General features: G+C 33.7%; 1 protein-coding gene across 1 annotated transcript; it reads left to right on the top strand.

Annotated features, from left to right (window-relative positions):
• Positions 1-4,546: 4,546 nt before the first annotated feature.
• Positions 4,547-15,301, top strand: LOC144974417 (uncharacterized). The gene is made up of 5 exons (XM_078917274.1): positions 4,547-4,637; positions 6,045-6,162; positions 7,176-7,289; positions 8,458-8,699; positions 10,155-15,301. The coding sequence occupies exons 2-5, from the start codon at positions 6,085-6,087 to the stop codon at positions 10,597-10,599; spliced, it is 879 nt and encodes a 292-aa protein (XP_078773400.1). The 5' UTR covers positions 4,547-4,637; positions 6,045-6,084; the 3' UTR covers positions 10,600-15,301.
• Positions 15,302-16,441: the final 1,140 nt, after the last annotated feature.

Raw genomic sequence — 16,441 nt, 5'->3', positions numbered from 1 at the left:
ACTTTCTCTTGGGTGCTTTAATTGTAATTCTAGAACCTTTTACTAACACATTTTCTTCCTTTTTACTGGCGATGATATAACCTTTTTTTTGTGTTGCAAGCGTCGTAAAACCCTTAAAAAGAAAAACAAACTGCTGGTTGGGGGGGGGGGGGGGGGGGGGGGAATAGACGAATCTGGACACTGCCTCCCCCACTCCCCCCTTCATATGATAAAGTAAGAATATTACACCTTGCGGTCCAATAGTGAATCATAAGATCCATCTATTTATACACACACAGCATTGTTGCAGTTAGTCTGTGTGGATATCATCGACAAGTGAATCACCAAAAAAATCTGGAAGAATTTAGCTCAGTTGTTTGAGCTCTCGCCTTACAAAAACAAAACAAAAAAAAACAACAACTTGAGCTTTTATACTGGGCAAATAAACGCGTTCAAGTCGCTTCACAAGAGGTCCCTGACCAACAGCAACTCTTAACATGTAGGACGAGGCGATATTAATATTACACTTGTTTTTTGTTTTTTTCCCGACAGAGACAACACTGTTAACGGTCAGGTACTCATTTTACACTTAAGTAGGAGAGAGAATGTGAATAAAGAGCTTTTTACAAAAACTCAACCATGCGCCGCTCCGAGTAGGACTCGAACCTTCGACCTTCCTAAACGAAGGCGAGTGTCATACCACGAGATCACATAGCCGCACTAGCGATAGTAGACTAGCGCCCTAGTATCTAAAGAGTGGCCAGGAACTGCCACAGTCCATGATTGTGCCTGTTACTTACGTAAAGAACAACAAATAGCATCATTATTGCCGAGATTCATTAACAAAAAAAAAAACAAAACAAACGCACACACACAAACCAAAAAACAACTGATATGTAGTAATTTAAAACTGTAGAAATAGAATAGTGTTTCTAGCCACGGGGCTTCAGCCTGTCAACATCACCACCCTGAATGACGCCATTTGCTTGTAAACGTGATTAAAAAGTGAAGAAATTATGGTTTGAAAGAAATCTTTACCAATAAACAGACGTACTCTGGAATTTAAAAAATTGGATTCAGTAGTCTGATGTCACGCGCCCGGCAACAGCGGCTATCTTGGTTCTAAACAAAGAAAATCATTACTATTTTTTCTTCATGCTGGCTAGAACTTTTCATTCCCTTTTCATATGCCTTGTGATCAGAATGTGTAAAAGTCAAAACATGATCAAATTGATGGGTTTTTCCCCCTCTGGATACACGTTTAAGCTCGCCGGAGAAATAGTTCATACGGCGTCCGCCTTTGTTCCGATAGTTTAGAGCCAGTGTTACTAAGTTACCATGCGTCATTAGGAAGGAAGTGACTGTTGAAGACTATTGGCCTGAAAACTCGTCCTACCACTACTTGCAATGGTAAAGAGAAGGACATTGTCTTGGTTTGGTCACCTCGTAAGACACGAAAGCTTATGCAAGATAATAGTGCAGGGCACAGTAGAAGGCTGCCGAAAAAGAGGAAGACAGAGGAAAGTGTGGCAGGATAACAAAGATTGGACAGGATTGACGTGGAACAATCTAATGAGTGTCACAATGTAGGTACAGGCAAAGGTACTGACCTACGTGACGATCCCAAAGCCAGAGTACGGTGGCTATTTACCCCAGGTTTGAAACATTAAGGGTGGTTCCACACGACACATAAAACTAAATGCACATCGCAAGACAATTGAATTATAATTTTATAACTGTTTATTACAAATCTAAAGAAAAATAAAAGGGAAGAAAGAATAATATTCAAATTATAAGTGTGACAACATATATCAAATATCAAAATATCAAAAATGATGGTGATGCATGATGGTGATGATGCAAATAATAATCTACAGGTTGGGGCCCCTTACCTTACTTAATACGCAGACATGCAATGAATGGTGAATGATGATGAAGGTGAAGATGATATTCTTGACCATATTATCAAAGTCTTTCGGTATTATTATATTATCTATAGGAGTCCAAACATGTTCACAGTTCACTTTTTCTGTCACAAGTTCTTTCAATTGTTAATTTCACTTTAATTTAAGTCCAGGTTGGAAATGTTTTTTTTATTAAATTGTTTTCCCGATAAATAGGGAACCAAAATGTTTTTCAAGATAACAAACAAATGTTACTGGTATCACGTCTGGTTTATAGCCGGGGCTAACCGACTCTATTCTGTATAGAAAGAGATACATGATTAATACAATAATCCTATATTCACACTTAATCATGTGCCATACTTATTCATAAGTGAGACTTATCTTAGCACATCATTTCAATCTAGAGAGATTGACGATTACTCTTAATTATCTCAAAATTAATATTTCCATATTTATTTACGACAGAGACTAAATAAGTGTAGATAACTTTTATTCTTTGATCAATCTTTACATCTGTTATCCTTAAACTTCAAGCACGATATTAAAATATCTTAATTTGTATTCTGAAGAAATACACAATAATAGTACACATGGAAATTCACTGCTGATGATCTTACATCATAAATCTCATAAAACTTATAGCATAAACTATCATTAAAATCACAATTCATTAATGGAAACACACCATTAATAGAGCCGTCAAATAACGAAATTTCACTGGCGGTTAATATACAAAGTTAATATTAATTCCCAAGCCAAGTGAATTTCTTCAAAATGGAATGACTTGTGTGAGTCTCAGAGAGGACCTAGCATGTCTCTGCTCTGTTCAGGCTATCGTGATGGACTGACTAAAATTGGTAAAACTCTCTTCTATATAATAAAACTTCGTCTACCCAACCCATGGTCATCGACAATAAATTAACGTAACTCAGGATCAGTCAAGACATTCTATTATTTAGTCAATTCTCAAAAGTGTCAGGTTTCCACCAAAGTCCGATAACGAACTACCCGGTTTCCGGAACTTTTAAGAAAACTTTCTTATACAATAGTTACGGGACTAAAGAAAACTTTTTTACTCAATAGTCACGGGACTAGTCTCCCTGCCACGCTATCTCTCTATCTCCCATAACGGCGCCACTCTATCCTAATGTCATTAAGGTGACTATTTAATATTCATCAACGATGTTTTTCCAACAAAAGAAATCAAACAAAAAAAGCAACACTGAATACTTAAGGCGAAATAACCGGACACGCAAAGGTAACATAACAGGAAACAAGCATCATTGCTCACCTAGCACGGGCAACAAGCGTTTTGTGACAATGAGGAAGGCCCAAGACCGCGATGAGTGGCGTCGAATCGTGAAGTCTGCATCCCGAGAGTCCTCCCGACGGTCATGGGATAGAGTGAGTGAGTGATATACAGTCATTCAACTTTATACCCCGCAAGGAAGAGCCATATTATGCATTGCATTTTAAACATGTTTGTTTCTGTCTTTTTTTCTGGAAGACAATACCATTTTTTCAGGTTCTGACTGAAGTCCTTTGAGGGAGACAGTCGGATGTTCTCTTGTGTGATTTTTTTTTCTGTTAGTTTTTTTTTTTTTTTTTTTTTTTTTGGGGTGGGGGGGGGGGGGGGGGGTAAATTATACACCTGCATGGCTGTATATTATAAGAAACCACATGTCCCTCTTTCTTTTTGGACATCCAATGATGGCGTCTGTTTGAGACTTGGTGGCATGATGCTGAAAACACGGTTAGATGTTTGCCAGAACAAATTAAATGGTTGTTTGTTTTTTTTTTTCTCCCGAAAGCCGCATATATCTCTAGAATTTGATTTGTTTTACTTTGTCTGTATCTTCCTCCCCCCACCATATCCAGCACGACCGACCATAGAGTTTTGTATAATACTGTCCCCGCAGTTTTTCGCGGCCGCAAATTTCACCATTGGCTGCAAAAAGCCGCAATTTTTTTTTTACCGTACATGTTGTTTTAATTGTTTGATTTTTGTAAAACTAGCGGAAAATTTTTGGCAAATTTTGCTATTTTTATGGCAAATTTTACCATTTTTTAAATGGAAAATTTTGGCGTTTGAAATGGCAAAAAACCGCGGGGACAGATAATAATAATAATAATAATAATAATAATAATAATAATAATAATAATATAATAATAATAATAATAATAATAATAATAATAACAAAACAAAAATGCTCTTTCCGCTAATATGAAAGCGTCTTAAGCGCAGTTCAAGTTAAAGGACAAGTCACATAATAATAATATAATATCAACTTCTAGGTCAATGAATTTACCACTAGACAAAGTGCCCGCAGGTTATTATAATATGACATAAGCTACATTGCTTTTCCACTTTTTGATCATAAAATTAAGGTATGCAATAAACAGGGCTAATACACTTACATCGACGTGTGCTTTGACTTGCATCCTCCTTTACTACTTTGTCGCCAGGGGCTGTTGTGGAGGCGGGGGGATATTGTAAACTAATGTAAACATAATATTGTTTTTAACCATCTACTATTAATCTACCCTTTCTCTTTTATTTCCCCAACTCACCGATCATTGACATAATATTATTGTGACCTCATAGTGACCTCTGAACCCAATACGCTACGGTTCATAGATGACAACAAGGGCTGATAACTGCCTACTGACAACTGATACATTTGTGACATTACGGTGGCTTTTGTCTTGTCAGGTGACAGCAAAAAAACTGCTGATATTTGTAAATTAAAGGTATTTGTTTTCAATTTGCCAATAGACTGTTTTTTTAAAAATAAGTGCATTGTATTCTTTTCTCTATGGCATAAAGCACCACCTCTATTAATTTGTCCGCTAACTCAAATTCTTCACTGATTTGTATATTTGTCTAAAAAGAAAGACAGAGAATAGAGAACCATACCCTCCCTACTTCCTTACTTTTCTTTTCTCATGTTACTTTAACTTTACTAAACCCAGACAACATCATGCTGAACGTTGTTAGTATGTGATTGATCCATAGATCATCCGTTGTACTGTTAACCAACATATAGAAACATAAACAATCTAAACAGACAACGAAGATGGTACAGTTGAGTACAGTTACAGTTATTATTACAGTGTTAACGGACCAGAGCTGGAATACGCTTCTTTGCACATTCCATTCAACCGCAGTAACAGAACCCATGTTTTGTTTCAATAAAACCTTTAACTTTAAAAACCTATATAATCATCCATCCCTGACACACTCTCAACGCCCCCCCCCCCCCCCACACACACACACACACTTTTAGTACTGTTCATCATTCCCTTTTAATATGCTCCAATGATTGTCAAAGGGTATTTTTATAGTTTAATCAATATGTTATCAAATTAATTTGTGTAGGGCAATCTGTTATTTACTGATAACATTTATGAAATCGATTTTTTCTAATCATGTGGGCTCTGGATGGTCATGTTTTAAACCCTTCCTTTGTTTGATATTGGGAATTAGATAGTAGCTATATTCTAATCCTAGTCATAAATCAAAAACTAGATAGCTTTGTTGGTGAGATAGATTGTACTTGTACCGTTTTTAAGATTAGTTGTTATCTTATAAAAATTAACTATATTCCTTGAAACATATCATGTTGTTGTACTGTAATAGGAAGCAACATTGAGATGTTCAGTTACCATGAGTATCAAACTCTGCTCCCGGTGCTGACTCAGTTGTGAATGTGTAAATGAATAAAGGATGTATTGAAATATTATTAGTACAAAAAGACTCTTCACATGGCTTGTAATGCATGATTTGTGCACTTTTGTTGTCTTGCGGTATGATATTCACATTCGGATCTGAAGGTCCTGTGGTTGAATCCCGCTCTGTGTGACAAAAAGTTGAGTCATTGAAAAAGGTTCTTTTCTCACATTCTTTCATCATACTCAAATGTAAAATAAGTATCTGGGCATTAACAGTATTTACTCTGTTGAAAACAATTGTATTAATACCCACATATTAAATGTTGGTGATAATAAGTGTTATTAGAATTTGATTTCATGTGGCTGACAGGAAAGGAATAATTTATGCAATCCGATTTATTTCGGGCTCTGTGAACCTGTAATAGGATACACTTATTTATTTGTCATTTATTGATTTATTTATAATGTGCATCTTTATATTTTTAGTTTAGGCATAAGAAAGGATAGTGGAACTTGACCAGTAACCATGACTCTCCGAGAGGAATTTAGACTAAGAAACTTTTGCTTCTCAAGGGTGTCTACTGAACGATTCTTCACCTTTCAGGTAAATCATTAATTTTTGTGTTGAATGCACAATAATAGTTTACAGTTTGACATATAATCACTTTCTGATCAGTTAAGGCTGGCTTGTAATATCTTTGAAATTGATTATATGGAATAGTGCCGGATGAAACAGAAAGAAAAATACAAGAAAAAATCAGCCTGTTTAGACAGGATCTTAGCTCAAGGGTGCTACCATTACACCACAGTAGTTACCCGAATGCCCACATTCAGTCCTTTTTTTTTCACATGTACAACAAGGGTATGTAATTCCCTCCCCAATAACTTGAGAAATGCTGACAGTTATGGGAAATTTACTTGTCAATTGAAAACATTTCTGTCAAAGGAGGACATAAATATTGTGATACACACAGAGCCATAACGTAACACTGACACCATCCCACACCACACAGATGTTGTGTTTATCTTCAGTACTGAAGCTTCAACAGTATAGAATGGATTGGATTTGGATGATTTAATGCTTATATTCTTCACAAGAGTACACACCTCTGTTAATAAAATGTATTTATTTATATCCTTTAATGTGGATCTATGCTTGCGTGGTCGAGGTAGACATTTTACTGATTTTTTATTCTTAGTCACATGGTTGGATTTCTATTGGAATCTAGTTTTCCTCCCAGCTCGAAGCAGTTCCACTGTCCTGTTTTTTTTTCTTTCATGGTCATTTGTAAGCAAGTTTAAGCTCTAGATCTATTATCTTTTAAGTATCTCATCATCTTCCTTTGCACTGGCACTTATATGACTTGGAAATGTTGCAAGTTCTTAAAAATAGGCACTTAAAACGAAATAAGCAAATGAATCTAATTTTATTATTCTCAGACAGAAACATTATTGCACAGTCCATGGCTCATGTCGTTATTGATTTGATAACACTAAGCTGCATGTCATATTTATCTGTCAAAAAAAAGGATCATAGTCACAGTGTTCTTTCTGATTGAAGTGTTATCAAATCAAAACGTCTATAATTCTTTTTGTTTTTACATATTCATTCCCCAGTGGCGCCTTCCAGGACTTGCGTATCTCTTGTACCGTATTGGCACAGCAGCTTACACGTTGACGTTTTTGATCATTACCGCCAGTAATCAACTCAAACATCCTGGAGATCTACAAGTGAGAGATGGATGAAGTATTCTCGATAAGCACTTGTTTTTCATAAATAGAGTTTTTAAAAAGTCACAATTACTCAATTCTGTTGTTTTTTATATGTCTATTGTGCTTCTCAATTTTTCATTCCCGAAAGTTTACTTTTATTTGACATTTTCTGTCTTATTTGACTTTTGTGAAATCACTACTTTTGTGAGAAATGGTTTAGAAAGCCAGGAACTGAAAAAAAACAAAACAACTTTTATAAACTTATTTTTTCATCATTTGGAGAACGGAAAATAATTAGAATAAGAATATTTGTAGATAAATGTGTACTTTAATATTTAGAAAATTTAAAGCTAATACATACAATAGTACATTAATTAACAAATCAAATTTTTTTATTAAATGGGTTTTGGACGATCTATCTCATAGGTTGTTCCTAACAGTTTCTTACAGTTTATCCATGTTGTAACATAAATGCTCGCAACTTTTGAATCCGTCATAAGGTAATCCGCAATACACATTCATTGATTACTGTGACTCTGGCTTCTGTGAAAACCTGAGTCACAGGAATGTCACTGCTCTCTTAGTGGAAATTGATAGATGTGATAACTCAGTAGAGTGAAATAAGTTCCCACTTCTATAAGAACCCATGGAAAATTGACAACATCAACAATAGCTTGCATATTGTGTTCGTTCATGTCAATCGGTTGTTATGTCAGAAATAACTGGATGATGAAATTTGTCTTTATAAATCAGAATTGTTAAAATGAGTAAATTAAAGACACTCGGAGTGTGAGAAAAAATTCACTCTCGCTTTAGTTTTTACTCAAATTGTGTTATTTAAGCATGAAATTCAATTTTAAGTATCAGGCTCACCACAACATAATACCATTTCAAGACGGTTGGTCATATTTGTGTGAGAAAGTGAAGCAAATGCCTTAGATTTAGTGCTTTGGTATTGATCATAAAGGTTATTGTAAATGTTATCAAATTATACAGTTTGAGTGTAAGATATTGATAAACAGTTTTAAAAAAAAGGAAAGAAAAGAATATTTAAAAAAAACAAGTAAAGAAAAATACTTATGTAGATGTGAAAAAAAAATTATTTTCTTGGTTTTGAAAGTCAGGAGAAAGAATTTAATGATTAAATTTGCTCTCATATGTTTTTTTGTTTTGTTTATCTCTGCAGCACTGGGGAGCATACCTGACGAATTGGACATACATTGTGCTGACGACTTATCATGTGTATCATGCCATAATTGCTATTGTGGCATTTACTCTGTGCTCAATAGAGAGGCGATCTTGTCTCAGCCGTCCAGGAGTAGACCTACACCTTGCACTATTTTATGAGTTTCAAACTGGAAGAGATGATTTGGGCTCTGAAGATTCAGAAGTAACACGCTTGTCATCAGATGTGACTTATTTTCAACCGTAAGAGATAATTCCTTTTTGCTTTTATAATTGAAAGAACAAAATAAAAACAAAACAAAAAACAATTGTCAATATCCCAGAGAGTTTGACAATACCCAGTTTCAGGATCATGAGATGAGCAAAATAAATTGCTTTTGTTACTCTTTGCCGTAGTTGGTATATTACCAGGGCTCTGGATAGCTCAGTTGGTAGAGCTCTCGCTTCACACACAAAAGGGCCGAGATCAATCCTGCGTGTAGTCGAGATATTTTCTGACCCCCTGTCCACCCGGTAGTGATTATTGGGTAGCTGGGTCTGTAAGATCTGGTGGAAAGTACTAAGCGATAAACTAGCATCCTATCCAAAGGGTAGCAAGCACTTGCTATAGAAATAATAAATTCCTGTTCCATTGGCCTTATGGCTCTGAAGGACTACTTTCTAATTCAGTGCCGATTATTAATGAAAAAATTTAGACATGTCAAGGCTGGGACTTAGGATGACATAATAATAATAATAATAATAATAATAATAATAATAATAATAATAATAATAATAATAATAATAATAATAATAATAAATAATAATAATAGTCATAATAATAATAATAATAATAATAATAATAATAAATGGCATTTATATAGCGCTTTACCCCGTTGTCTAAGCGCTTTACAGTGATATAAATCACTTGGAATTTATTCATTAGAATTTAAATGATAAACATATGGAAAAGGTGAAGGACTTGTCTAAGCCTATATTTCTGTATTTGTGGATCATTTATCTTTACAGTTGTTAATCCTTATCAATTTTTTTCTTTTCTTTTCTTTTAAGAGTACAGTCCTGTATTCTCCTTATTATTGTCCTTTCGTTAGTATTTTACAATCACCGGCTTCAGGCAGCCCCTACCTTTTTCTACTTTTCCTTATAGGGTTAATGTTGGGGGTTGTGTGAGGAGGGGGGGGGATGCCTTTTTAGGGTTGGTGCACTTAACGGGGAAAATACAGTAATACGTTTATCTATATATAATATAAAACAAAACAAATTTATTTTGTATGTTATCCCTAATACTTTTATTTTATTTTATTTTCTTCTTTATCGAACTGAAAATGCTTCAAAGAAACTTCATAAAAGTTTGATCAGTTATAAATGATTTTTTTGAATGAGCCAACTGCAATGTTTTTGGAATTTAAGATTTTTAAAAAGAAACGATTCCGATGTTTTAAAGATGGAAATTACAAGTTTGCAGTTTTCAATAATGAAAAAGAAGTGTGAAATTTGCAAAATTTGTACTAGCACCAAGAATGACAAATAAAATTTAATTAAGTTGAAATTTGTACAAATATATTAAGTTAACCACAAACTAATTTTGAATGTAAAAATATAAAATTACATTTAGAAGCTGAATTATGTTCCTGGTAAATATGTTTTGTTTTGTAATTATATTATTATTTTTTTCTCCATTTTGTCGTCATTGAACAGACCAACTCGTTGGCATCTTAACATCTTGTGGATCTTGCTGAGTGTGTCAAGCACAGCATCGTTCATGGTGACCCTGGTCTTCTGGGCTATTCTGGTTCCCACGATGGGCGATGGTATGGAATTAGTGAATGACGACAATATTCAACTTCATTTAGTCAACACAATTCTGGTCCTCCTAGAGCATTCCGTCACAGCCATACCTGTTCGTATCTTGCATGTGATCTATCCATTTTGTTATGCATTAATCTACATGTTCTTCTCCCTGTTTTACTGGATTCCTGATCATTCTCACGTCATGTATGACATCTTAGATTGGAATAAACCCGGTGAGACGACAGGCTATTGCCTTCTAGTTGGGTTTGTTGTGATTCCCATTCTCCACTTCTTGATCTATTTGCTTTACCGACTAAAACTTAAAATCTTTTCCGCTGTGTACAATCTATAAAGTGACTAATCTAAGTGACATTCTGTAAAACTGCCTAACATTATCTGTTGACAACAATATTTTTGTAACTTCTTTTGGATTCTGAAGTAAATTTTGAATTTTTTATTGAGGATTGTGTAACAAAAATCATAAATCAATTGTTGTCCTTTTAATAAGTTTATAAATGAAGATAAAAAGCCGTTTATTGTAATGCTGCTCATTTTAATTACAAGATGGTTCCAAACATTTGAATATCTTTAATCAACATCAATCACATCACAATTGATTTTGAGTTTTGCTGGTTTTTTTTGTTTTGCTTAATTTGAGATTTAATTCTGAATTAAATATTATTTGAAAATATTGTAATGAATCAAATGGAATAAGCATTATATCATTTGTGGTGTGTACCTAAAAACTACATTTGATTTTAAGATATTGAAACATTGTTACAAGTTGAGAAAGAAATAAAATGTTGAATGACGTACACTGGAATCCATACAAGGTCAACTTTTCTTGTTGTTCCTATATTTTCTTTGATAACGGATAAAGTCGACCTTGCTTTTAAAGTCAACCAATTATCTGGTTTGTTGATGTTGGCTTTATCAGGATTCCAATGTCTGTCTTTGATAATAATATTAATATGGTCCATAACAGAACAAGACAATGAGCAGTTAAGATTCAGCTCTGAATTTGAACCAGCAATCCATGATACAATCTTGACTGATATTTTTAAAAGACTACTTAATTAATAAATTTTGAAGTTTTAATAAATACTAGCCAATTATTTTTATTTTTGAATTGGATGAGGTGCTTTCAATAGTTATATTTTGAATGCATTCCTTGATTATTGCTTTAATTTGTAATGGGTTGTGTAGTATTTTAAGCTTTTAATTATTTTAAGCATTTAGTTTTAGTCAATTTTGATATGTAAGTTGATTCATTTAGTTTTATTTATTTATTTTATTTTAACATACATAGAATATATAAATTGCTAAGATTTATTACAGGCTTATAAGTATAGTCTTACAACAATAAAAAGCGCTCATTTTTCTTTGTATGAACCTTATAAAACTAGAAATTGAATGCAATTATTATTGGATTGAAAAGTGGGGACACAATGTCAGCAGTTTTTGTTTCTTACGTAGGAATATCTTAGGAATATAATGCAAATGTTGCTGCCTGAAACTCGAAGAAGTATATAATAATAATAATTAAATGGAATGAAGGCTTCAATCTAATTTACGAAGACCTATGATGTCAACGTTTTGTCAGGCTTTGTAAATTGAATTTAAGCTTCCGTTGCATTTTATTATTTTATATCACATTCAGGATAAAAGACTAAGATCACTTTTGTGATATACTTTGAGTTATTTTTCACCCCCCCCCCTCCTTAAAAAAACAAAACAAACTTACGTATTCATTTTTTTTCTGTGTCATTAATCAAATGTAATTTTCACCATTATATTGTGTACTTTTTTTGCGATTTGTAAAATATTTAACCCTGTAACTGTCATCTGTATTTGTTGCCAAATTTGGACTTAAAATTTGCCAAAATTTGCCAAAAAACCCCCCAAAATTTGCCAATAAATTGGCCAAAACATTTGCCGAGGAGAACTAAGCGTTTCAGTAAAATTAACACGCGATACAGAAAAAAAATATAAAAGACAATTTATTACATTTAAGGAGGCTACATTTATTAATTTACACAATAGCGTTGTTACAAAGATTTTAAAGGATCATTATCTGTAGAGAGTAGCTTCCCTTGGTTTGGGCCCAGGCAAAGCTGCAACATTTCTCAAGTTTCACACTTTTTTTTTTTCGTTATTCTGTTTTCACTTCTTTTTTTTTCCCAAAATTTGCCACGCGATTTGCCAATTTTCCCAAAATTTGCCACGATTTGCCCATTTTGGGAAATTTGCGACCGCAAAAAATGCAGATGACAGCTGTAAGAAAGGATTGGAGTGATAGATGTCTCAAATTATCTGCGACAATAATTGTTATAATTTTTAAGCCTTTAAAGCAGAAGAATGAAGCATGAGAAGAAAGAACAGGTAGCAAAAAAAGAAAAAAAAAGAAATCATCTACAGATGGAAGGATAAAACTTATAATTGATTCACCTCATATTCATAGTTTTAAAAGATCTGATGTTTTTAAAAAAAATATTTTGTTTTTGTTTTTGTTCTTTTGGAGAATTTTTTTTCCACTTGACATTTTATGATGCCGTTACCTTTTTACATCATATTGATAATAATGTCAATTTTTTTCACACTGACAATATCCTATTCATTATTATTCTTATTATTGTCATTGTTTAAGATGTTTTTGATGCTGTTGTTGTTGTTGTTGTTCTTCTTCTTCTTCTTCTTCTTCTTCTTCTTCTTCTTCTTCTTCTTCTTCTTCTTCTTCTTCTTTGTCTTCCCCTCCTCCTCATTCTTCTTCTTCTTCTTCTTCTTCTTCTTCTTCTTCTCTTCTTCTTCTTCTTCTTCTTCTTCTTCTTCTTCTTTCTTCTTCTTCTTCTTCTTCTTCTTCTTCTTCTTCTTCTTCTTCTTCTTCTTCTTCTTCTTCTTCTTCTTCTTCTTCTTCTTCTTCTTCTTCTTCTTCTTCTTCTTCTTCTTCTTCTTCTTCTTCTTCTTCTTCTTCTTCTTCTTCTTCTTCTTCTTCTTCTTCTAATATTTTCATTGTTAATTTTGTTGTATGTGACATCCGATTTGTTATTGCTTTCAAGTCTATTGAATTCCTCTTTCATCATGACATTATCTCTATATTACCTCAATCCTTGTTACAATGTTATATCATATACAGTTTCATTCCATTTCCTGTTTCTTTCAATTTAGGATGATTATTATATACGTCTTTCACATAATGTGTACCTAATTTAGTCAATAAACAGTCAAAAGTAATACATATATAATTATACAGGACAAACCTTTAAGATTTAAAAATAAAGTTCGTGCAGTCACCCTGTGTCTTATCTGCAGGCTACGTCTTCACCTGCATTATTACAAAAAATTTTAGAAATTAAAGATTTTTACAGCGAAAACTCTTTTAGGGCTACTTAATTATTTAAGGCATAAGGCGATGATAATGTTAAAAGTTGGTTTGGATTTAAATTTTGATCACCCAAGCTTCATTCTAGAAACTGAAAGGTGCGTTGTTTGGAATAATGCGCAAAATGTTATGTTCAAAACTCCCAGCAAACTGCACATATCTTTACGTCCTTATCATCCTATTCTTGTGATTGTGTGCCTAGAGCTATATTGTAATGGGATTGGATGCTTTATAAATAATGTTCACTTTTATTTGAAGAAAACATGTTTTAATAAATTACTAAAAGTTGGAAGCCTGGGTGGGGTTCCTGACCTCCCATAGTGGTTAGGGAGTTACTTACTACGTCTTCTATCCCCCTATATTTGATTTCCAACTTGCTTTCTGTCTTTGTCTTGGAATGAGATTACTTGTTTTTGTCCTGGTCCTGGCTGAGAGGGAAACAGTCAAATGTATAGTTAGTTTTGGGAGATGATATTTTTTTCCTTGTAAATCATCTCCCTGTTATGCACTGTATTATGTTTTCTTTATATTAAATATGATTTGTAAACACATTTGAGTGTATTCCTCTTAGTGAGGAACTGTGCTTGTGTGTGGATGAGACTTTTAGTGATCTCAAACTAAGTACTTTGATAGTGTGCTCTTGGAATCTGCACCTGTTTCTTATTTGAACCAATTCGCCTTTGTCTTACCTTTTCTTTGGTACTTTAATTGTAATTCTAGAACTTTTTACTATCCCCATTTTCTTCCTTTTTACTGGTGCTGATATGACCTTAATTTTTTTGCAAGCGCCGTAAAACCCTAAAAAACAAAAAAAAAACCAAAAAGTTGGAAGTTATCTAAATTTATTAATATGTGAACTAAATTTGTTTTTCTCACCACTGCCCATAATTTAAGAGCTGTTTTGGAAATGTATATTTAATCTCAATTAAATGTGTTTTTGTTATTTCCAGAGGATAAAAAGAAATTGAGTTATTCAGGATGATAATATCGAAATATTTCACATGTCTATTTTTTTTTGTTGTTGTTGAAAACAACAAAAAGAAAGTAAACAAATTTTATAGAGTTTATCAAGCATTTTATTCAAATTTTAAAGAATTGACAGAATAGTTGTATTTTAACCAGACACGTGTTAAAACAAGAAAATATTGTTATATGTGACTGACTGTCTCAAAACAGTGTTATGTCAGGGATAAACTAGGTGCTGGAAATTCAATGTATAGCCACAAACATGAAACTTTGGGTTAGTTTCTCTCTCTTATGATGAAAAAAAACCCAACAATTTTTTGCATTGCAAGACTCTCGAAATTCATACTTCCCATTATATTATTTCTAAATTCACTTTTCTGGGCCCTTTCCATTCTGACATATTACAGTTTTTAGACGGTGGGTCACATATTTATTGAGTTGCAATATTTCAACAGTGCCATATTTCCATATCGATCTTCTCCTTAATTTTCCTATCTCCATCAATAAACTAAGATCAGCCACTACACATTCCTGAGATAGTGCAAAATGTATTATAATGGTAAGGGGTTATTGGAGGCTTCTGGCAAGGTTCTCTATCACGCCACCCCCTCCTTCACCAATTTTTTGTTGTTATTATTTTTCGCCTTTGATCACATATTCAATAGCATGAAAGGGGGCGTGACATTTCTACTGTATAAAAAAATAAAAATTGATCTTTATATAGCGCAATATCCACTAAATGTGCTCAAAGCGCTTTACAAGGGGTCCCTGGTCAACAGCAACATTAAACATGGACGGAACATAATGCCTGTAAGGCGATATTACAATTTTTCGGACAAAGACAGCGCTGTTAACGGCCAGGTACTCATTTTACACCTGAGTACGGTGAGAGAAAGTGAGTAAAGAGCCTTTTCCAAGGACTCAACTATGTGCCGAGTGCGAGGCTCGAACCCATGACCTTCCGATCCACAAGCGAGTGTCATACCACTAGACCACATTGTCGCACTGTATACTTCAAAGAACTCTCAAGCTTCTACGTCTGTCCTTGAATCTTCCTACTGGAATCCGTCTTGTTTATGCGTATACATAAATAATGACAATAGAGGACCATTAGAAAGATGAGAATGGTAACCTGTGTATTTTCTAACCTCAGCTTCTTCTTTCCATACAAATATTGAAAAGCCAATCACCATTCTTTGGATATAGTTCTGTACTCGCTAGATTTTAGCACACTCTCAGAAGAAGCCAAAAAAGTGTGTGTGCTAGAATCTTGAGCTATCCGAAATCAGATGTTCATGAAAGGTAATCAATACATAATACTTTCTTTCATACAGCTCCAGTGTATTGTATTGCAGAGCGTACTGGAATTAGGCGTGCTAGCTATAATCCAGCGAGTACTGTATGTGAAAAGAATAAAGTCAAAAGATACTCTAGTAAATCAAACCATGTTTGGCACGTTGCGTCAAACATGGCAAGCCATCTAGAGGCTTACAGAACGTTTGACAACTTTTTAATATTTTAGAACTTGAATATTAAACAAAAAAATACCCTTCAACTTAATACATGAAAAGAATAAATTGTATAAGATTCAAAATCAAGAAGAACATTATAACAGAATCAGTGAAAGCAGCCAAAGGCGTCATGCTTCATTAGTTAAGTTGTGATATAATACAATGCTTAAAGTGAGTTAAAGCGACTTAAACCCTCAAGCAAGGGGAGCACCTAGTGTCAAATGGATTTTTTTGTGTAGTCGATGATCATTTTTTATCCGATTATGTCATTTTTAATGTTCACTATTTGAATCTCAGCTCCCCCCAACACATTAAAAAAAATTATAATTTATAATTTT

This window comes from Berghia stephanieae, chromosome 6 (genome assembly GCF_034508935.2).
Source record: "Berghia stephanieae isolate SIO BIC M18660-M18661 chromosome 6, UCSD_Bste_1.3, whole genome shotgun sequence".
NCBI lineage: Eukaryota > Metazoa > Mollusca > Gastropoda > Nudibranchia > Aeolidiidae > Berghia > Berghia stephanieae.
Note: the sequence above shows the minus strand (reverse complement) of the source record. Positions and strands in the feature narration are given on the sequence as shown.

What these genes read in the sequence shown, in the direction of transcription:
- LOC144974417 (XM_078917274.1), top strand. Translation starts at nt 6,085, where the DNA reads ATGACTCTCCGAGAGGAATTTAGACTAAGAAACTTTTGCTTCTCAAGG. An exon ending in AACGATTCTTCACCTTTCAG is followed by an intron (nt 6,163 to 7,175) that starts GTAAATCATTAA and finishes TTCATTCCCCAG; the next exon opens with TGGCGCCTTCCAGGACTTGC. An exon ending in GATGTGACTTATTTTCAACC is followed by an intron (nt 8,700 to 10,154) that starts GTAAGAGATAAT and finishes GTCATTGAACAG; the next exon opens with ACCAACTCGTTGGCATCTTA.